Below are 23,842 nucleotides of genomic sequence, written 5' to 3'. Positions count from 1 at the left end.
CGTCTCGTTCCCTCCATCAGGGAACTGTGGTTACATCCGTAACCAAGACATTTAACCACCGTATTTATAATGTGGTTATACAAATGATATTTGATCAATGGTAACATAGTTGCTGGAAACAAGAGAAACATTTTTGGGGCAATGTAGACGTATGAGAGCTAAACTGATGCAAAACAGAACTTTCCTAAAAGGAGGGAATACCCCTCTGACTCTTCCGTCTGCTCGTATGGTACATGAGTTCTTTTAGAGCAGCAGACGCTCAGAAGAGCGACAATGCGCGAGCATTACGCTGCTTTGTATTTGACTCTGGGTACTGTGTGTGTTTTAGATCTGTTTTTTACACCAGCGCATGCTACAGTAAACTGTGCTTTGTATTTTTTGTTGTTGTGTTGGTTTATTTCTTAAACTTAAAGTTGTTCATTTAATCTTTCAGGTTTTGTATCTCTCTGCACAGCTGTTTGTGAAGCGTCCACAGGTCAGTACTAAATAACCCAAAACTTGTACAGTGCATGTGATGCTCTAAACTGTTTGTGTGTGTGAAAGAGCTTATAGCATTTGTAGTTTTAGAAGAATTGTTGTCTTTTGTCATAAACTTGCTCCTGCTTAAGAAATAACCATTTCTGTTATACAGTATGTTGTTTTAGGATGTTTTTTTATTTTTCAGTATTAGCTCTTAGGCTCATTAAATGCATGTATTGTTTTCTCATTTACCATGTAAATAATTGAACTTTTCAGGATCCTGTGACTGCAACAGAATTCGTTCATTGGTCACAAATTGTAACTTCACAGAAGGTAGGAAATGGCAAGTTCACAAGCTGTTTGTGTTTTTTTTTATGTACATGGATGTTTTAAAATGTTACTCAATTCATACTCATACTTCATACTTCATACTCAATATGAAGGTCATACAGTAGTCACAAAGAGTCTTTCGAAGTGACATCTGTAAACAAACAACAAAGACAGACTCAAAATTACAAAGCAAGATGTCAGAGAAACTAGCATGGACAGCAAAATCGCCAGTGCTAAAAAGGGTCAAATGCACACTCACAGTGTATATATAATCCACACTTAAAGAGTGTGGATTATATATACACTGTGAGTGTTAATTTGACATTTTTAACACTGGCGATTTTGCTATGGTCACGAAGCGATTTGCATCTATAAAATAACGTTCTCAGAATGTTGCAGGGGGGTTATTTTTTAAATTACCTAAAATAACAGAATGTTTTGAGACCATAGAATATGGTTTCCAGAACGTTGCAAAATGTTTCTAATGACTTAAACAGAATGTTCCCTGACAGTTATTTTTAGATTATTTCTTTACCATAACAGTAATTGAAAAAAACTTGATTGATATGGATTTTAAACTTAACTGTTCTCTAGAAAAACTCTTTTGCAGTGTTTTGAGATGCCTGTTCTAATTATATTTATTTACATTTTTGTTTATATGTCATGTCATAGGAGTCGATGATTTTACATGCGTTATAAAAAAGAAATATCCTTTTTACATCTGCAAGTGGAAACCTGAAAGAGATGTCTCAACCTCCTACAAAATCTACATTAAACAGTGAGTGGAAAACAAAATGAAAATGTAAAATGTATTTATTGTAGCTCACAGACTTTGGCTCATCTACTGTATTCGTATTAACTAATAGTAGGCCTACTGCACTTACTGTCAAGTTTAAAAGAGTTAGACTGGAGTGAGTGAGGAGTGGTGAAAAGACTGGGTCAAACTGAATTAAACAATCCACACTATTTTCTGTGCAGGAGGCACTGCAGATGTGCAGTGATACATCAGAAAAATAGGATTTCAGCCTCAGATGACTTGCGTGTAATAAACACAACTGCTATGACAGCTTATGTAATTGCAAGGGAAGAGCAGTGGAACTGTACATACAAACGCTTCAGTGGTATTCTATCACAGATGAGTACGATAACCATTTAATTGATCAATAACATTAATATTATTAAACTTTTCCATAGTTCACCTGTTGAGTTTTGGAGACTACTTTACAGTACAGTAATCAGTAATATACTGTCATTTTCTTTAGTAATTCTCTCCATTGGGATTTTTTATTTTTTGTTTAATTCAGCACTTTGTGGTCCTCCATCAAAAGTAACTTACGAAAGAAGCTCTGGCCAAATGTCTGTTCAGGTGGACTGGGTAGATGACAGCGAGTATATAAAGCAGTTCTTGATAAAGTACAGAGAGTTCAACTCAACAGGTTGGAAAGAGGTAAATATGAGTATCATGCAAACAAAAGGTAACATCTGTAGCACTTTTTGCCCTTTCTGCGTCTGCTTTATGTACACTCTAAAAAAAATAGTGCTATATAGCACCAAATGTGGTTCTTGGTCCGTAATCATAGGGGAACCACTTTTAGTGCTATATAACACCATATTATGGTGCTTCAGAGGTTCTTCAGTGGTTCGTTGGGAAGACTGAGGTGCTATAGAACCACTGAAGAACCATACAGGGGCTTAACAGGTTCTTTATACAGAAACGGTGCTATATAGCACCTCGGTCACCACAAAGAACCTCTGAAGAACCACTGAAGCACCAAGATATGGTGCTATATAGCACTAAAAGTGGTTCCCCTATGATTACGAGCAAAAATACACTTTTAGTGCTATTTTTTCTGCTTTTGTTAACAGTTTGAATACTCTAAACCCACTTTTCGTTTTTAACAAAAATGGTAGATCCCCTATTTCTATAAAGTGTGAATACTGTAAGAGTTTGGGTTAGTCTCTCAGACTCCAGTGAGGTCTGAGAGAACACCGTGCACTGGGTGTGGTGTGGCTTTGTGGTTAAAGATCTGGGGCCTTCTGTGGGTTTCCTAAAAGTAACAGAATATGCATACAAACAAAATTGTCATGGTTCTGCCCCATCTTGTCTTGCTTTTCTTGATCTTGTGGCAGAGCCATGACAGAACCTCTTGTTTTATGTGGAGAGAGACAGTTATGGCCTTCCATATACTCCCTCTCTCCGGTGTGGCGTCTCTGTTCCCGCCCTTTCGTCTCGTTATTGCTTGTTAATTAGTTCATGTCCCGCACTTGTCCCCTTCTTGATTTAGTCCCCTTTATATTGTCCTCTTGTCTCATTGTCCTGTGCTGGTTCATTGTACTGTCGTGTGTGTTGCTTGTGGTGAGTTCGTGTCTTGTCAGTGTAGTCTAGTATTTGTAGTTTATATGGTAAATGTTATTTTTTTAGTCCTGTCTAGTTTAGTTAGTCCGTGGTCCTGTTTTTATCTTTGTTATTTTCCCCATCGTGGGTTTTTGTTTTGTATTATTAAAAAGTCTTGTTTAACCCCTTACCTCCTGTCTGCACTTGGGTCCTCTGTCTTTCACCTCACCCGAGATCCATGACAGCATGAAACAGGACAATGAAACAAGAGGACAATATAAAGGGGACTAAATCAAGAAGGGGACAGGTGCGGGACATGAACTAATTAAAAAGCAATAACGAGACGAAAGGGCGGGAACAGAGATGCCACACCGGAGAGAGGGAGTATATGGAAGGCAAGAAAAGCAAGACAAGACGGGGCAGAACCATGACACAAAATATTTCTATAACCCCAACTGAAGTCTTTAAACGTTTAGATAAAGGGAATAGGGCATAAAGATGATGACTTTACATGGAATGCACCCTTAACCTTCAATGTTCCGTTTTTTTGTGTCCTCTTTCATATGCATGTGAATAATTATATACGTACATGTATCCTCCGTAATTTACCTTGGCTATTGTTTGGCACATTCAAGATCTGATGGAAATTTGTCCCACTTTTTTAATTAAGAACAAAACTTTTTGTGTATAGTTTCTTAATTTTTCTAACTGTGGAATGACTCCAAGTATAACTTTTGACAGTCAATGGAATTACAGTGCACTAACTTTGTTCTCTTTTCTTGTAGCAATTGTCTATAAATAACAGAGAATGTGATATATGGAATTTGACATCTTCTCTGTCCTATGAGATGCAAGTACAGTGTATTCCCAACGAAGAGTGTTCCCAGTGTCCTTTTGGTGAGCTCATCACACTCCCATGCGGTGAGTAGAGGACAAGGGTTACCAAAGTGACTTAAAAGATAAAATACAAAAAAATCCCATCCCAACCTCACACTGTTGTTATACAGGCCAATTCAACACAAATGACACACCTTGAACGTTTCATTAAACTGTGTTTACAAAATGCATTTCGCAGAACTTACAGAAGCACCATCCATCCAGCATGAGATTCAAGACCTCGTACAAAATCCTCTCATATCAGCAGGACAGAGAAAAGTGATTTTGGAGTGGAAGGTACTGGCATATATTCCAGGGCCATTTTTCCTTTTATAGTCAATTACTGTTTGTTAATCACAAAATCCCAATTGAATGGGTGAAGCATTTATAGTAAAATTGTATGTATATATTTTTTAATTATATAGTTTATCCAATAGGATGTTATTTGATTATTAATTTGATAACGGATGAGGCTTACCATTTTTCACTTGAACAAACTAAAGCTGCGAGAATAAAGACTGAATGTATTGTTGTTCAATTAGTTGGTTGCAGTGTTGGGAGGTAATTAACTAAAAGTAGGCCTACTGTGACAGAAACAAGCTACTTCTTGTCAGTGGCTGTTGGTGTATAGTATGACTGATAGTGTGTAGTGTGTGAATGTAATAAAACAATAATACAGCAACATATTAACTAATTCTTATTTGATACAATTTGATTCTTTCAGCAATGATCATGGAAAAAAAATCAGGAATTCTCTAATTTTTTCCTTCAGCATGCAAACAGTGAGGCTGTAACTTACTACAATGTGATAGTGAAAAAAGTAACCGGAGAGTGCAGCAACTTTGCAACCAAAGATTCGTCCCTCACCCTGTTCCTATCTTACTCTGCCTACAACATCAGTGTCAGGGGTCTCAACAGCGCTGGATCGTCCCCTGCTGCCACTATAACCATAGAGAACATGGATGTTTGGACCGGTATGGTTACTTAGTTCTATACTATGAGTATTAAACTACTGCAAAAAACAGCTATTTTACTGTTATTTTATAGGATTTTCACATATTGAAATGCATTATAAAAACAAAAATAGACTGCAAATGTACAGGTTGGGTGTAAACTAACATGAGAAAATATGTATAAAAAATGCAATGCAATTACAGTATTTTTACAGGTATTTTTTACACACTCAAGTTACTGCAGTTTTGCAAATGTATGCATTTGGAATTCAGTAAAGGCAGCAATGATGTTACTGTATCTGTGAGGTAAAGTTGCTGCATTTCCTTGTTGTTTTGTTTTCAGATTGGTTTAGGCCATTCAATGTCAGCATAACCAGTAACAACAGTTTCAGTCTGTGGTGGAGCAGCTCTATTTCAAGAGTGTGTTTCTCTGTGGAGTGGTGGGCAAGCGGACAGATACCAGCTTTCCGACCATTTTATGCAGACACACAGAAGACACAAAAAGACATAACGAAGATAACCGAGAGCAGTAATGTTCCTGTTATTTTTTCAAGTAGCACTATTTTATGTTTTCCTTTTCCATATGCCCATATATTAACTGTACATCTACTGTAATTACCTATTGTATTTATAGAGTTGAAGGAACGGTTCACCCAAAGATGTGTGTGCTTCCTCGTTTTGTTTCAACCTTTTAAAATTATACACAAAAATCAAACAGCACCTTTTGGGTGAGTGAAAAGGCGATAAAGCAAGTGCTTGTTTTTGGGTGAACTATTCCTTCAGGAATCCCACCTATGCTTTCAACTACTACACATGATAATTTTTTTGTCTTTCTTTGTACTGGAGCTTTTCAGCCCTATACGAGATACAACTTCATCCTGCACACCAGACCATACAAGGATACCTGCAACATGAAGAATGTCAATGACAGTGAATTGACCTATGGAACATCGAAAGCGTACCTCACTGAAGGAAGTCAGTGCAAACATTAATTTAACTCAAATTACCAATTTGTGAATTTCTTTGCTGGTCCAGTTTGGTTTGATGCTGGTGTAACTGGACATGTACGTTTTACATTGAAGGTGCAGTATGTAGGATTTTTGCATTAAAATACACAAAAACTACTAGTACGGTGTTATATTTTTGTTCAGAGAAATTTACAATTGTACATTGTAATGTCTCTTCTTATTATGTTAAGAAGCACACCTTTTAATGATGTCATGTCCCCATTACCAGTAACCAAAAGTAAAAACATACACTATTTGTCTCTTGTAATGACACTCTGTAGTGCTACATCGCTATTTCTCATAAAAACATCCTTTAATTTGATTTAAAATATATACCAGAAAGTGTAAAAAGAACAAACGGTAGATAAACCATATATTGTCATGTACTCTGAATTTATTGCATTCATCTGTCAATAATGTATTTTGCATTGTCTATGTAATATGTAGTCCCTGTCCATCTTCTTTTGATGTTCTGTCTTTGTTGTCTATTGTGTCCAGTTGTTTCTTGTTTACTGTGTTTCTCATGTGTGTCTGCATGATTGCTATTGTAACCTGTCAATGATTCCAAGCTTTATTCTGCATATAGATCCTGATCTTCGCATTCATGTTTTCATTAAACAAAATCTTTCTGTAGTTCCTCTATGATGCTGACATCATTTCCACCTTTTCACGATTCATTACAGTACAAGAGCATAAAAAGAAATAGACAAATGTTAACAGTAGTCTCTTCTGTGATCTATAATTTTTAAAAAGTGACTGTAATTTAATTTGAGCAGATGGTTTCCTTTACTGCATTGTATTTTACAACACTCTTCTGCACACAATACTTATGCCATTATATGTATTCCAATATTCGCCCAGCAAAAGTTAAATGTGGTCTAATATGTAGCAATCGGCTTAATATTGACTAGTTACAAGAATAGCTGTAAATGGCAAAAATGAACAAAGACGTACATTTCTCTCACATAATATAAAGCTAAAAGAAGGACTGCTGTATTTCTGCTCCAGGTCCTATCAGTGCTCCTGGAAATGTGAGCATTCGGAACATTACCCAGCATACGTCAGTGGTCACGTGGAGCCCTGTGTCTGAGGAGGACTTGCGTGGATTTTTGCTAGGCTACATAATCTACTACACAGAGGACAACACTGAAGCATGTAAGTGTAAATTCTGGTATGCTACTGCTATTTAAATCCATAGTGTTTATTTTCAAAAAGGTCAAAGTCAAATTACAGAAAAAGACTGCAAATTTACAAGAAACAGATGAAAAACATGTAATTTTACGTGACTGTTATTTTTTTATAGTTTTTTAACAAGACGTTTCGCAGTGATTCTATTCTATTCAAGTAAAGCTTCTAGTTGTACATGTCAAATTATTGTATAAATTAACATAACTTCAATTCATGGAAATGCATTACTTACAGTCATGGAAATTCTTTTTACAAATTTTAGCAGATGAATGGTTATGAAACGTGAATGAATTTGGTCTTTTGTGACACTAGGTCTGGTTATACAGATTCTGCTATTGCAGAGCAAGTGTGACTTACTACTGCTAACACCCACCAGACGCGAGTGACGCGTTGCGTCATTCACATGTTGTAGACAGGGTGTAGTACATGCTGATGTTAGTCCCAATATCCTGTAAACAAATCTAGACAGTTGGAAGTGTGGGTAGAGGTGGTGATTGTTAGTGATCTAGCACTAATGTCATGCTAACAAGATTTAAATGTGAAGGTACATGAACATGAACATGAAAAGCCAATGAGTTTGAGTCACCCAGTGTTGATGTGCAAGCTGAGTAGTTTATGGATCGCAAGACTAGGAATCAACCTGCTCCTCTAGTGTTTCATGACTTAACTGGATCATGTATTATGAAGAAACATGAATTAACAATCAGAAGCATGAAAGTTCATCAATTAACATTGATCTCTATATAACAAAATGCTGTAAAAATGTGGTTCATATTGTCTTGATAACACAAAATCTAACTTGTATTTATGGCAGCCTACAAAGTGGATCCCAGTCTAAACAGCTATGAGCTGCAGAATCTGAAAATCAACAGTGCATACCGTGTACAACTGGCTGCGTTTACTGCGGCTGGGGAAGGCGAACGCAGCGATCCCAAACCATTTGTTACAAACCCACTGGGTAACCCTGGTTATCTGTTGTATTTTCCATTTTGGCCATAAAATGTATTTTCTTTTACCATAAATCATTATTATTCGTCACCCCTTATGTTTATTACTGGGTTTTGTGAATATCTAACAAATGAAAAGCTTGTCAAATTGGACAACACAGTATTTCATAATTTAAAAAGTATAGCGAATTTGGACATACGAGGCTTCAGAAGGACAGGGACGATACTTGTTTGAGATTGAGAAGTCTTAAATAGTTAAACATCTCTGACTGCATTTGTTTAATTTATACAGAATTCACAGCCTTGAGCAGCATTATAGCCGCAGTCATCGTGGGAATAATCATCTTTTTACTAGCTTTTCACCTCAGCTGTAGATTTATGCAAAGGTAGACACATATGCACTCATCTGATCTATAAGGGCACTTACAAACCAACCAATCTGTGCATATTTTTCCACTTAATGTGCACAATGTATTTATTGTATGTTATTTATTTTTTCAGAGCCAAGAAGCTAATTTGGCCGAGTATACCAAACCCTGGGAACAGCAGTGCAGTTCAGAAAATTGAAATTGGCCACGAACTGGTATGCATTATATAGGAACCCAATTACATTGTTTTAAATTCAAAACCCAATTATATTACATTTTTAAAAATTAGGTTTATAAAATGGTTCTTTATAGTGATGCCATAGAATGACAATTGTTGGTTTAAAATCAAAGGTTCTTAAAAGGTTCTTAAATTTCTTCTTTACCGTTTTATAATATGATGTTAAAGGTTCTTAGTGGAACCATAAAGCCAAAATAATTCTTGAATAGCATCCTTAGCACATTGTTCTATTGTACAATCTCCAAAAACACACAGTAATACCTTGGTATGTTCTGGCCAAATGGAGATTCTTCGCAAAAATCTCACGATGAAATTGAATAGTGAAATAAAAGTTAATTAGTTGACGTTTATTGGTTGTTCGTTTTGTTAAATGAATCCACAGTAAAGGCAAGGGTAACCTTTGGCCACCTTGTATTGTTTATCATCATCAGGATATCCTTGAGCCTCTCAACAGACATAAGTTGGAGGAAAGTGAGGCGTGTGACTCGAGCACAGTGTGTGTTGTTGAGAGCAGGAAGGAGGCATCTCATATCAGCTCCTCTCCGACATCTGAGGTCTATGTGAAACCCACCATCTTCCTCAGTGAAAATGAATGCAGCACATCAACCTTGGAGGAGACCACAGACAGCTCAACATCCGCACCCAATGAGGAGTCTGCTGAAACTGAAAACTCTGCTTTGAGTGCTTCAGTGGACAATGAGAACAAAGAGTCTGAAGATCTTTTTAAATCTCAAACTGACTTCAGTGTAACAGCTCCTGTAAAGCCCGCTGTGGTTTTCATGAGTGATTACACCACCATGGAGTTTTTCCAGCAGGTTGCTATGACTGGGATTCAGGGTCCATCCATGAAAACAGGGAAACCAGGACTTGTTTCCGTACATCCAGGACACGATTATGTGCGTCAGTCGTGCTTTGCAGGAAATGAACAGCCTAGTGTCTCCTCAGGAGCTAGTAATGGTACAGATGTCTTACACATAGATCTCACTGTTCTGTGAGTCTGAGTCAGTAAGATCTCTACTTTAAGGGGTTATAACATTTGCTTGATTCCCTTACTTTCTGGCATCTGAATGTCAGTTAGAAGAAACTTGTGTCTGTTGATGGGAGAAAGGTCATTTGGACCAGAACATCACATTCAACAATGGTTTTATGTTTCCTGGAAGCCATGATAATCGCTACAGGTGTAAACGAACTCCAGCACATGTTGGATTTGCCAGCCAGGAAAGACAGGATTTCCTGAATTTTTGAGTTGCGGGCAATTGTGAAGTGTTGAAGAAGAAGTGATGAAAGACACAATAGCACTGGGCGACACACCAATTTTTTTTCTGTTAACAATAATGCATGCATGTCTTCCATCTTGGGCATCTTGTGTTCCTGCAGCTCCATCGATAAAGCATTGGATATGTCCAAAATCGAATACTGTGTCAGTACTGAATCAGATGAAGTACCTATCTATCGAACGTTAAAACAAGACGTTCTAAAGTATATGTTTCGGACATACAGTACTACGTCCGCCATGTAATCATTGTCATGTGACCCACATATACTACAACAGTCAGGAAAATAATGTAATTTGGTGTTGTTATACAGCACAATTTAACCACGAGAAATATACTTATCTATAACACTTAAAGAGTCATCCTAACAGTTTTCCACTATTGTTAATTTATTCATTATTTACATTTAGCATTTAGCATCTCATAAGCTCGCATGGCATTATGAGATAGAATAGTGGCCATCTAATGCACACTCACAAATCTCAACAGAAGCAGTCTAGACCATCTGGGTATTTCGTGCTGACTGATTTTGCATACTGAGGTTTTGGACATACTATTGATGACGCATGCTGATTTTTGCCTGCTATAGGATTAAAGTGATTTTAGATGCAGCCATTGTGTTGGCAGCACAAAGGTCATGGGTTTCACTCCTAGCCTACAGTACATACACTTTACATCTATTGGGATCAAAATGTCTGTCTGAAGGCACCTGGGGTAAGTGCCTAGTTAGGACCACATTGACAATAGTTGGTGGCTCTTTCACAGCACACCACTTCCTGGCCATGAGCCACAATAACTGCTGTAATGTTAAAAAGCATGTCAGTTATATCAAAATTGATATCCAGACTCCAACATCGCTAATAGACCGAGCTGTTCCTTGAACATTCGACCACACATATGTACATACAGATGTGCTCAAATTTGTTGGTGCCCCTCCACAAAAAACTAAGAATGCACAATTTTCTCTGAAATAACTTGAAACTGACTAAAGTAATTGCCATCCACCATTGTTTATTCCATATTAAATAGAAATCAGACTTTGCTTTTGATTTTTTATTCAACACAATGTTGTAAATAATAAAACAAATGAAAATGTCATGGACAAAAATAATGGGACCCATAACATAAAATTTAGTTGCACAACCTTTAGAGGCAATCACTGCAAGCAAACGTTTTCTGTAGCTCTCAATGAGACTTCAGCACCTGTTAACAGGTAGTTTTGGCCCACTCTTCCTGAGAAAACTGCTCCAGCTGTCTCAGGTTTGATGGGTGCCTTCTCCAGACTGCAAGTTTCAGCACTTTCCATAGATGTTCGATAGGATTCAGATCAGGACTAATAGAAGGCCACTTCAGAATAGTCCAATGTTTTGTTCTTATCCATTCTTGGGTGATTTTAGCTGTGCAATTCTGCTCCTTTCTCCGAAGGAATGACATCAATGAAGAATTCCAGTCTGGATTTAGAGCATGTCACAGTACAGAGACTGCTTTGATCAGAGTTACAAATGATCTGCTATTGGCGTCTGACCGAGATTGTATCACGTTATTGGTGCTGCTGGACCTTAGTGCTGCATTCAACACCACTGACCACAGCACACTCCTACATAGACTCGAAAATTAAGTCGGCATTAAGGGAATAGCTTTGAAATGGTTTAAATCTTATTCATCCGACCATTTTCAATTTGTAGCAATATACAATGAGGTGTCATGCAAATCGCAAGTCCAGTACGGTGTACCACAGGGCTCAGTCTTAGGGCCTCTGCTCTTCGCATTACACATGCTACCTCTAGAAGATATAATAAAGCGACACGGAGTTAGCTTTCACTGTTATGCTGATGATACTCAACTTTATATTTCCTCGAAGCCTCATGAAACACAGAAGTTCCATCGAATAATGGAATGCATAGACGATATAAAAAACTGGATGAATAACAACTTTTATTACTGAACTCGGACAAAACAGAAGTGTTACTTATTGGACCGAAAACCGCCATACGTAACAACCAAGAATACTGTTTAACTATTGACGGATGTTCCATAAAACCCTCATCGTCAGCTAAGAATCTTGGCGTTCTATTCGATAGTAATCTGTCATTTGAGAGCCACGTCGCCAACACCTGTAAAATTGCATTTTTCCATTTTAAGAATATATCTAAACTACGTCATATGCTGTCAATATCAGATGCAGAGAAGTTAATTCATGCATTCATGACATCAAGACTAGATTACTGTAATGCACTGCTAGGTGGTTGCCCTGCAGGCTTATTACAAAAACTCCAAATGGTCCAAAACACGGCAGCTCAAGTTCTAACACGTACAAAAAAGTATGAACATATTAGCCCGGTTCTGTCAACCTTGCACTGGTAACCTATAAAGCATCGCATTAACTTTAAAATCTTGCTTATTACCTATAAAGCCATACATGAATTAGCTCCTCAGTACTTAAGTGAACTCCTATTGTATTACAGTCCTTCACGTGCATTAAGCTTTCAGGCGTCCTGTCAGTTGGTAATACCTAGAATTTCAAAATCAAGTGCAGGTGGTAGATCCTTTTCCTATCTAGTGCCTAAACTTTGGAATAGTCTTCCCTGCACTGTCCAGGAGGCAGACACACACTGTCATTTTAAACCTAGACTAAAGACGCATCTTTTTAATCTTGCATACACTACACTTCCATAATATAAATCCTCTGAGGGTTTAGGCTGCATTAGTTAGATAAACCGGAACCAGAAACACAACTGATGTACTTGTTGCATCAAAGAGTGCAGAAAAGTACTCTACTCTCAGCCAGTCTTGTCTCATTGTTCCAAGGTTACCACAGCGAGCAGGATGCAGTTCATGGCCAGACCTGATGGTAGAGCGGAGAATGGGAAGCGGCGACCTGACAAGAGCTGAGATGATAGAGCTGGATAAAGAAGGACGCGGTCACCTGACACGTCTTCATGGCCTGACCTGATGGTAGAGCGGAGAATGGGAAGCGGCGACCTGACAAGAGCTGAGATGATAGAGCTGGATAAAGAAGGACGCGGTGACTTGACACGTGTTCACTACAAAATTTCGATTGCTATTAGATTATTAATGATAATCTTAAAACTATAATTTACCTTATTAGTAAGTTTATTTATTTTTATTTAGCCTTGTTGTGCAAGCACTGTCGAGCTTGTGCAGAGGCAGCAGCTTTTGCCAGAGGGGAACTGGAATCACCTGGTTGGGCCTGGGTTTTTTTTTTTCTCGATTGGAGTTTTGGGTTCCTCGTCACCATTTGCATACTGTTTTGCAGTATGGTGTGATTTTTATATTGCCCACACCTGTTACTTGCACCAGGTGAGTTTAAAGGAGCATCACATGCTTGAAACAATCTTATTTATCCACAATTTTGTCCAGCCCATTTTTTGGAGTTTTGTGTGACATTATGTCAAATTTGCTTTTTTCCCTCCTTTTTTTTGTTTTGTTCCAATACACACAAAGGGAATAAACATGTGTATAGCAAAACATGTGTTAATGCAATACTTTTCTGTGAGAAATACTTGATTTTCTGGAAAAATTTCAGGGGTGCCAACAATTTTGGCCATGACTGTATAAAACAGCATCCACCGTAAACTTCCATGGTGTATCCAGATTAAAAAACATGACTTTGAATTATGATGCTTACGTGGCGTTATATTAGCTTAGCCTATTAAAAGAGTTTCAAAATAATTTACCATCCATTCCAGTGGCAGATGAAACTGCTTCTCTACCTCAATAATTAGTGTTATCCATCGTGCTGCCGTCTTGTACTTTCTGGAACACCTGCTTGTCACTATCTGCATAGAAGCACCTTCCTCGCGCAATATAAACACTGTAGGATATTTGTACCACGCAACATTTTAATCTGCTTTTATTGCTTAATTAAACAAATAATATAAATAAAAAAGTAGTAAACTTCATTTATATGCATTTATGGTGAAATTAGTCCATTTCTGTGTCAATTCGTGTTCATTTTGAGCATGATAGTGCTATCACTTTAGTCCGTGATGTACAGCAAAAATAGACTCGATGCGTAAACGATCGCTGCACTGACGTACCGCACCGCATCTGCGTGCTGTGTGAATGATTCTAATCTGTTATCATGGGCACGTGAAAAAATACGCACTGCACACAGAGTATGTGTGAATCGGCTGTAACGCGCAGTGCCTCCAATGCGTTCTCAGGCGCCACTAGCTGGTCGTTTTCAGAAGAGCACCAGGTATTATTATTTTAGCTGGCTAAAAACGCTTTGGTGGACAGAGGTTAATTTACTAATTTATTAGTGGTGGATAGACATGAAACGGCTTATTTAATGCATTCAAATAAATAATATTAAACTACATAAAGTACTCTTATTAACTGACCAAAGTATTACAAATGTGGGAATTATACATTAAAGCACGGGTTTTAAAGTTAGACTTTGAATTTTGATGTCAATTCCACTATTGCACACACATATATTACACAGAGTATTTAGTTTAATTACATCAGAAGTAACTGTAATTAAATTACAGAAAAAAAGAGTAATGCCTTACTTTACTTTTTCAAGGGGAAAGTAATTAAATTACAGTAACTAATTACTTAGTAACTAGTTACACCCAACACTGTTAGTATCTTATGCCTTCATGCAATATAATGTAGCTAAACTAGAGGATGAAATCCAGAGGATTCCGGCATTCCTAGATGTGTACTTTGCTGTAATTGTGAATCCGGAGGAAAGTTTTCGGGAAGGTCTGTTTTACGCGCAAATTACTCGGAATTTACTCGTATATTTACGAATGTTTCATGAATGAGGCCCAAAGTGTGAATGACATTGAATAACATGTGAATAACATCAAATTAAGTATACTCAAAAATTAACTGTGGCAAAATAAAGGTGCTGAACAAAGCCACAGAAGAACACCTTCTGGCTATATAGCTCTATAAGAAAACCTTTAAGATCCTAGAAGAGATCCTTTAAGATCTGTTTCAGAAAATGTGCTTTTAGCAACTTTCGCCTAAATGGTTCTTTGTGGAACTAAAAATGGTTCTTCTATGGCATTACTGCGAAGAACCTTTATAGCACCTTAGTGCGAACTGCATACTGTATATAACACATAAGATTATACTGCATTGTTACATAGTGAGAGATTGTACATAGTGAGAAATCACACGTTGCAGTAAAAAATCTTAGGTATAATATCTTTAATATCAATTTTGTGTTAGGGAAATCTGTTTATACACGTACAGAATGACAGCTTATAAATCAATGTCAAAGCATCACCTTCATCTTAATCATATTCCTTCTGCTAACAAGTACATAGTTATATATAGTATATACCCACTCACTATTAGAATGAACAAAAATACTTTATATAAAAATAAATAATATTCAGAAGCTTAAAGATTTAAATTGTAGTTGTTCTGAATGAGACAGCAGTAATTGTTACTGTACTGTATTCACCAGACATCTCAGAACAAATATATACCACAAACCACATATTACTGTAGGTCTCTATTCACTGATTTAACCAAATACTGTTAAAAAATAAAGATAAAATTATGCATTTCACACTATAATATTAAGATAATAGCACAAGATAAATATTCCGTTACAATGTTTTTAAATATCTTTTTGCCACACAATCTGTCTAGGCACTTTTACCATGAGTGTTCTCTACACACAATGTTTTTTTCACTTATGAACATAAAAACCGTTAAAAACTGTCAATTTTTCAGCTCAAAATCAAAAGAATAAAATAAGCATTGCTTTCTTAAGTTATTAATCTAAAATTGAAGCGTGGACGGTTTCATTGTTTATGCAATACGGGATTTCTGTAAGGCTTTTTTCCACCCTAAAATAAAAACCGTCTCCACTGTGTTACACGAGTAGTAAGACAAAGCACAGTTCACACAAAAATAGCATAAAACAATAACTTTCCATTTAGGCTTAAACACATTACATGCAAAAGAAAACGAATGTGAAAACTCATTTTTAACGTGACCTCAACACACTCCTTTCAATACGCCATTGCTCTCACCATGCTAAAAATGTATCCAAAACTTTACTTTTTCATCCATATGAATATCATATGACAGCATATTCACAGCAGCAAATAATGTTCTGTAAAAGTTTTTAGAAGCATACAATCACACACCATTGAACACGAGGGAAAGGGTTTTAAAAGGAGTGACAGCTGTTACAGTAAAATGCACTGATGCGCTGTCCACTACCGTTAATCACAGTTCTTGTCACTTCATGACAGTCTATGACAATCACTCAGCAGCAGAGAGGTCGTCCTCTTCTGCGTAAGTGCTCTTGTAGCTGCCATTGTGATGAGCTTGGGGAGATTTCTCATTACTGGCCACAGAGCCTGAGCCCTCAACGTCGCTGTAATACTCATGGTCCACCTCCTCATAGCTCCTCTCCACCTGTAAGGTCACACGCACAGTCAGCAAAGTCAGCAAATAAATGTTCCTGGAGGAAGCTTCATCTCGCATTGCCCAGCAGGAATACGGTGAAAATAATGCTAAGTCAGATGACTAATAAAATTCTCTTTGCACCACACTCTATAACACGAATACTCAATAAAGTACTCAATAAAAGAAGAATAGATTAAGATACAAATACTTCAGATATAAATGTGACATAAACTGGGCATTGCTGTAGTACTATTACTATAATTTCAATAAACTGCACAATTGCAGTTCTAGGAATTTAAATGGATCTTTTAGATGGCAAATCAAACGTTCTAGAAAACACGGCAATGCTTCACGCTTTGTCTAAAACACATCATATTTTGGGGGAAGTACATAAGCGTTACAGTTGAAACAGGTCAAACACTGATGTTATCAGTGTCAGCTGGTAAGCATGAGCAAGCCTGCACCGCCAGTCTTCAAGAAGATCAGATGATCATTTGTTTCTTACCTAGAAAAACTAGAGGCGCAGATGTACTTGTGCAATTTATTCAAAGGAACCTTACAGAGTTCACTGAACTCTTTTAAGTGAACGGGGAGCAACGACACCTAAACGAGACTAACATGCAATGTGCAAGATAAGAATTCCCGTCATACACCATTTCAATGCAACTTTGTTATTGATCCAGTATGATGAATTCAGTGGGACGCAAAATGGTTTGCTTGAAGAAATGACAGTCATTTTCCTCCCGTCACTAAAACCACAAGTATCACTGCTCTAACCGTTAGCCTACGCGCCACCAGAGATTCGCTGTACCTGGTAATTGCGTAGTGGTTTGAAACCACAATATGAAAACAAATGACTGTGTTTACACTAGGGATGCAACGATTATAGATTTTTGTTGGTACGATTATAGTCTGAGGAATAATCACGGTTGCATGATTATTATGCATACATTAATTTCTATATTTTTACTGGCCCTGACAAAAATTTTACTTGCCCGATACAAAAAGTAATAAATAAATAATAATTACTAGTTATCAGTTTTTTTACCTATGCAATCTTAATAAATAAGCTCATAATACCATAAAACGATTAGCCTAACTCTAATAATAATAGTTAATCAGTTAGTAATAAAATTAGAACAAATGATCAAATTATGAGCAATAGAACAAATAAATGTAATAAAGCAAACACACAAATAAAATTAAAAGTGCTTTTTAGGTGTTTCAGCTTGGTCTAACTGTGGTTATTAGTTACAGAAACTGAATAAAGGAGTTAACTGTAAAATAACACTTCATAGTCTTCACAGTATACTGAAATATACGTAGATCAAACCATATTAAAGTTATTAAAGTTGATAAGTCAGGAGCAGTGAGTCTGTTTTGTCTTTGTTTTTTGTTGTTTGATGAGCATTAAAACAGATATTGTATATTTAGTATGCTGCTGTCCCTTTAAGAGCTAGCGCGCACGGATCACATGCTTTTTGTTAACATTAAGCTAGCTAGATGGTGAGAGAAAATGGCACTATCAAAGAGTCTAAAGAGGAAAGTTGACAGCGAAAATAGGGCATATAAAGAGGAATGGAAAGACAACTATGCATTCATCCTACCTAGTTTTGTGAATGCAAAGCTGGTGTGTCTTATCTGCAACGAAGTTGTCGCTGTTTGCAAAGAATATAATATTAGACGGCACTACGAGATGAAGCATGGCACCTTCAAAACAAAGGGATTCGGGAAGCCGAATTTGTTTTGTTATTGTTCACGTGTAGGTGCTGAGCAGAGCATGTGAGCGAAGAGGAGCGGTGTGTCGCTCCGCTAAATATTTTGCTCAAACTGTGCGCTTCGATAAACCAAATCCCGCTCAGATCCCGCTCTGACATAAAATGTGTCTAGCAAGCCTAATTGTTTTCAGTTTATAATAAACTTCTTGAATAAATGTTTCAGCCAATATTTTTTGTCATTTTTTTATTTAAAGAGTGCCTAAAATAACTGTATAATAACTGATAAAGTAAATTTGATTTTCGTTACTTTATTTCCGTGAACATATAGCTGCCATAGTGCAACATTCAAAATAAACGCACAAAAGACGAAATGCACTATGAACACCTTTATTATTACTGGGCTTAATAAAAGAAACAGGCTCTAAAGAAAAATAGACCAAAACAAGGGGAAATGCGGTCTTAAAACATCAAACCTCAGTCGTTACAGCATTTTAGAATGTACATTTAGAAACTTGGACAAAGTAGCTGCGTCTTCGAAGGCTGCATGCGTCCTCCGGAGATCACATTTGTCAGCCTCGGCCGCATATGACATCGAGGTTTATTAAGGTTTTATTTCAGAAAAGCAACAGTTACACTGGGTAAGTGACACAATGTCTTCTTAAGAGAAATAAATATGAATGTTATAATGTTTTTTTAACTTAAATGAGCCTGTATCAAACCTCTTGCCCGCGCACCTCCACAAATGGACGTGGCGTTTGTAGTTGACGCACATGCCGTTGCGCTATTATTCAGGGTTCAGCTCATGCAGTGTACATGGGACAATAATCCAGCAGCAAAAAAGTAAATCACCAAGAGGGCTGAGCGAGCGACTCTGAGCGTATTGCGCGAGCAGAGTGGAATTTTCAGAAAGGCGCGCAAGAAATATTAACGCTATCTCTACACTTCGCTCACATGCTCTGGTGCTGAGGCCACGCGTTATAAGCAAACGTTTCATTGCTTCACTGTATACACTGTTTTCATACCCCATATTTCATGATGGCTATTTTACACTGGGTTCCAAATTATTATGCAAATTATATCTTTCTCTGGTTTTCCTAATTTGTCGATGCAAATGACAGTCAGTATAATTTTCAAGTAATCAACAGTTAGGGTACATTTGGAATTTTATTGAACAAACCTCCCACTGACAACAGTATTTATTTAAAAAATGAAAAACTCAAAATGCACTGTTCCAAATTATTATGCACAACAGAGTTTGAAAACATTTCATAGGTTGTAAAAAACTGAAAATGGTCATTTGTTGAATTTGCAGCATTAGGAGGTCATATTTACTGAAATCAAAAGCTATTTCAATCAAAAACATCCTAACAGGGCAAGTTACATGTTAACATAGGACCCCTTCTTTGATATCACCTTCACAATTCTTGCATCCATTGAACTTGTGAGTTTTTGGATAGTTTCTGATTGAATTTCTTTGCAGGATGTCAGAATAGCCTCCCAGAGCTGCTGTTTTGATGCTAACTGCCTCCCACCATCATAGATCTTTCGCTTGAGGATGCTCCAAAGGTTCTCAATAGGGTTGAGGTCAGGGGAGGATGGTGGCCACACCATGAGTTTCTCTCCTTTTATGCCCATAGCAGCCAATGACACAGAGGTATTCTTTGCAGCATGAGATGGTGCATTGTCATGCATGAAGATGATTTTGCTACGGAAGGCATGGTTCTTCTTTTTGTACCATGGAAGAAAGTGCTCAGTCAGAAACTCTACATACCTTGCAGAGTTCATTTTCACACCTTCAGGGACCCTAAAGGGGCCCACCAGCTGTCTCCCCATGATTCCAGCCCAAAACATGACTCCGCCACCTCCTTGCTGACGTCGCAGCCTTGTTGGGACATGGTGGCCATCCACCAACCATCCACTACTCCATCCATCTGGACCATCCAGGGTTGCACGGCACTCATCAGTAAACAAGACTGTTTGAAAATTAGTCTTCATGTATGTGTGGGCCCACTGCAACCGTTTCTGCTTGTGAGCATTGGTTAGGGGTGGCCGAATAGTAGGTTTATGCACAACTGCAAGCATCTGGAGGATCCTACACCTTGAGGTTTTCGGGACTCCCGAGGCACCAGCAGCTTCAAATACCTGTTTGCTGCTTTGCAATGGCATTTTTGCAGCTGCTCTCTTAATCCGATGAATTTGTCTGGAAGAAACCTTCCTCATTCTGCCTTTATCTGCACGAACCCTTCTGTGCTCTGAATCAGCCACAAATCTCTTCACAGTACGATGATCTCGCTTAAGTTTTCGTGAAATATCTAATGTTTTCATACCTTGTCCAAGACATTGCACTATTTGACGCTTTTCGGCAGCAGACAGATCCTTTTTCTTTCCCATATTGCTTGAAACCTGTGGCCTGCTTAATAATGTGGAACGTCCTTCTTAAGTAGTTTTCCTTTAATTGGGCTCACCTGGCAAACTACTTATCACAGGTGTCTGAGATTGATTTCAGTGATCCAAAGAGCACTGAGACACAATACCATCCATAAGTTTAATTGAACAATATAAAATTAAATGTTTACGACACTTAAATCCAATTTGCATAATAATTTGGAACGCAGTGTAGAAGTGTGTCTAGCGATCGACAGACTTCTAAAGGGGGTAGCACACCAGCTGCGGAAGCGCCGAGCCGCGCAGCGCAGCGTTTTTGAAAATGAAAACATTGTTTTCTATGAGTGTACACACACCGGGCGCTCCTTTACAACTCTGGGCCCTGTTCTGAGTCTTGCCGTGACACAGAGCGCCACACATTAAATCACATAGACACAACATTATAGTTTTACATTTATAGTTTACCGGGATTTAAAAAAAAATGATGTTAAGATAAACAGGATGAAATGCCCTGTTTGGTTAACGTTCAAGCTGACAACTAGGCTACGGTAGGCTATACAACACATAGTTGCCTAGACAACTGACACAACAAAACAATTGTACAGATTTGTGAACATTTTACATGCACTTTTCAACGATTTACACCACTATATAATAATTATGTTAAAACGTATCCATTCTTGTATCTTTTAAATCAGTAGACGACTTTGAACTTGATCTTGACAGAATGTACGTGTCTGGTGTGCGATGCCTGTGAGCTGACCTAGACGTGACGCTGCACGGCATATTAAAATATGGGGTGTGGAGACCCTTTAGAATATCTTTCAGAAATGTTCAAATTAAAAGCTCTGAATTCATTTCAAAATAAAACATTGCTGCAAAAACGTTCTCGTACTTTTATTTTGAAGACAAATTCACTAAGACGTGATTGTGACAGATCTATTTCATAATCAGCTGCGGGCAAAATAATCAAAATAATGCTGCTGGCGCGGGCCTGTTGCCGACCCCTGATCTAGTGTGTGTCGTGGCCTCCGTGTCTCTGATAAGCACAGCTCTTTAAGCTGGTGCACCGCTGGTGTAACTTTGTTTTCATTTTGTGCAAGTTGCTACGTTTCCGTTCCATGCAACAGAAACATGTGGTGTAACGGAGCCTTTACAATTAATTAACCATGATGTTTTAAGCACGTTTAATAGTGAACCTCGGTAATCGCTGCATCACTAGTTTACACAGTGTTAATAAGCCTGATTTATTTTTTAAGGTGGAAGTTTTAAGATGGGAAAGAAGATGCAAACTAAAATGTGTTTTGTGTATACGTATATATTGTCATTTAAGGCGGTTCAGCACAATGTACAATTCATCATAGGTTTTGGCAGTTTATTCTGTTGTGCAAGAGGTGTGAATCCTTATGTCGTTGCAATTTTTTGTAAAAATGAGCCCCTCATTACATAAAAACATTTGTTGGCTTTTTAAATCGGTCACAGGCAGTCGTCCATTGTAATTTAATTTAATGAATTAAAATGTTAACATTAAATTATCATTTAATGCGCGCTGGCTGTCAGTCAGGCCAAAAAATGTAAAATAAGCATCCCTAATATCTATCGAACCACTCACCGCTATATTGTCCATTAGGGGTGTGACGAGACACTTATCCCACGAGACAAGACACAAGACTGGGTTCACGAGAATGAGACGAGATTTTTAGACTTTTTTAAAGAAATCCTCAATGATGAAATATATAGGGAAAAATAAGTATTTTATTCACCTTAAAACTCAAAATGCAAAAAAATGTAGTCATTTTAAATATATATTTTTTAAATAAAAAGTAAATAAAATCAACTTGTACTTTATGAAACAAATTAAACTTCTATTTTAATGAATTATATTATGCAGTAATAACCAATATGTAAATACTGCAAAATGTTTTGTCAAAAACTCAACTGACAGGCAGTAATTGCACAGCTTTTTTAAAGCTTAATCTTAAACTTAAAGGAAGAGCTTTTTTATATATTTTCTCTCTATATTTTGCATAGTGCTCGACTGCTTGTGTTAGCAGAGGTGGCGATCATATCACAATGTCAATGTGAACCCCCATAGCATTTGGAGAAACAGTTAAAACTACATAAACACATTATGTTTTATGCTTACATTGCATATAAGTAAAGGTCTTTCAAACATTTCGTATTTGGCGCTCGTTCGGTGTCTCTGAATTGTTAAAAAAGGCATCTCAAAACGCTTGCTACGGATGCGAATAACGCAGAAAATCGAACCCAGTCCAAATTTTTTTATGACGGACGAAAATATCGGAGGCAGTGTGTAAATGTAATTGACACAACGAGAGGTCGTATTTATTTTTTAACGTGCAGAAATTTCAGACGCAAATTTCGGACGCAATGTGCAATGGCCTTAAGAGACAGATTATCTGTTTTTGAAGAGGTTTGCCTTAGCCTGGTAATACCAAACTCTGCTACTTCGCTTTGCTTCGTAGAGAGTCTTGGAAGGGCATAATCGACAAGCGTTTACTTTCTCGTGGGGCAATCCCCACTTACCCGTAAGCCAATCATCACATAACGTTTGGTTATGTCGTATGTTATGCACAGGTGTTGTGCCTATTTTCGACCCCCCGGCTGGAGACTACCCCCCTTCGCGTGCACGCGGAGACTAACGTCGTGTCTCCTGTAGATGGCAGTTAAAAACCTTCACTCGGACGAAAACTTGCGCAATTTCCTGTAGATGGCAGTAAGAAATCATAAATGCGATTCCTGGTTCTCGAACCAAATCGTAAATGAGACTAGCAATGTTCGTGGCTTCTGTTTAGGTGACGCGTGTTAGGCTTTACTATGGCAAGCCGAATTAGCTTTTGCTCAACAACAATAGCTTTAAACAAGAATAGCTTTAGTATTTTGTAATTGAAAAGTACTAAAGGGTTTATTTTTACCCACACGCCTGGATTCTACCCCCGTTTCTTCTGTGTGTATACACAAAGAGTCGCTCACATGGATCTGATGAACCTACACAAGTAATGCTGTATGTTAAATGTGACTTATTATTCTAGAAACATGGACAGCTTTAGTATTTTTTGGGGGNATTTATCTGCGTCTGTCAGCAGTCTAAACTAAAGTATACAATTCTATCAGAATACGTTCTCAGAACCTACTTGTTAAAACAGAATTAAAACAGCACAATTGCCGGAATCAACAATCAACAATAAGTCGTTTAATACTTTTAGCAATGCAGACTCTGTACTGTGTTGAGGTCTGAAGCCAGACTGATATTTATCGAAATTACAAATTTCCTGTAGAAAAGAAGAAAGCTGATTAAACAAAACCTTCTCCAAAACTTTTCATAAAAACGGCAATTT

General features: G+C 37.5%; 2 protein-coding genes across 3 annotated transcripts in view; one reads left to right on the top strand and one right to left on the bottom strand.

The window, feature by feature from the left end:
* The first annotated feature begins 267 nt into the window (after window positions 1-267).
* LOC130551411 (interleukin-31 receptor subunit alpha) lies at window positions 268-12,250 on the top strand. Its single transcript, XM_057329003.1, has 16 exons — window positions 268-310; window positions 434-475; window positions 736-792; window positions 1,462-1,567; window positions 1,768-1,928; window positions 2,094-2,236; window positions 3,910-4,045; window positions 4,200-4,297; window positions 4,773-4,974; window positions 5,297-5,482; window positions 5,800-5,928; window positions 6,969-7,115; window positions 7,963-8,106; window positions 8,388-8,481; window positions 8,597-8,678; window positions 9,133-12,250. Exons 1-16 carry the CDS (start codon window positions 274-276, stop codon window positions 9,694-9,696), a joined length of 2,328 nt encoding a protein of 775 aa, XP_057184986.1. The 5' UTR covers window positions 268-273; the 3' UTR covers window positions 9,697-12,250.
* A 2,895-nt stretch (window positions 12,251-15,145) lies between these two features.
* The window catches only part of srek1 (splicing regulatory glutamine/lysine-rich protein 1), a 31,884-nt gene continuing 23,187 nt past the window's right edge, over window positions 15,146-23,842 (bottom strand). For both annotated transcript variants that reach the window (XM_057353562.1, XM_057353572.1), the window contains one exon: window positions 15,146-16,389. In XM_057353562.1, coding sequence (XP_057209545.1) covers window positions 16,234-16,389 — 156 coding nt within the window. In that variant the 3' untranslated portion in view covers window positions 15,146-16,233. The remainder of the gene's footprint in view (window positions 16,390-23,842) is intronic.

Source organism: Triplophysa rosa, linkage group LG2 (genome assembly GCF_024868665.1).
Source record: "Triplophysa rosa linkage group LG2, Trosa_1v2, whole genome shotgun sequence".
In the NCBI taxonomy this organism is placed as follows: Eukaryota; Metazoa; Chordata; class Actinopteri; order Cypriniformes; family Nemacheilidae; genus Triplophysa; species Triplophysa rosa.
This window is presented reverse-complemented; position numbering and strand designations above follow the sequence as displayed.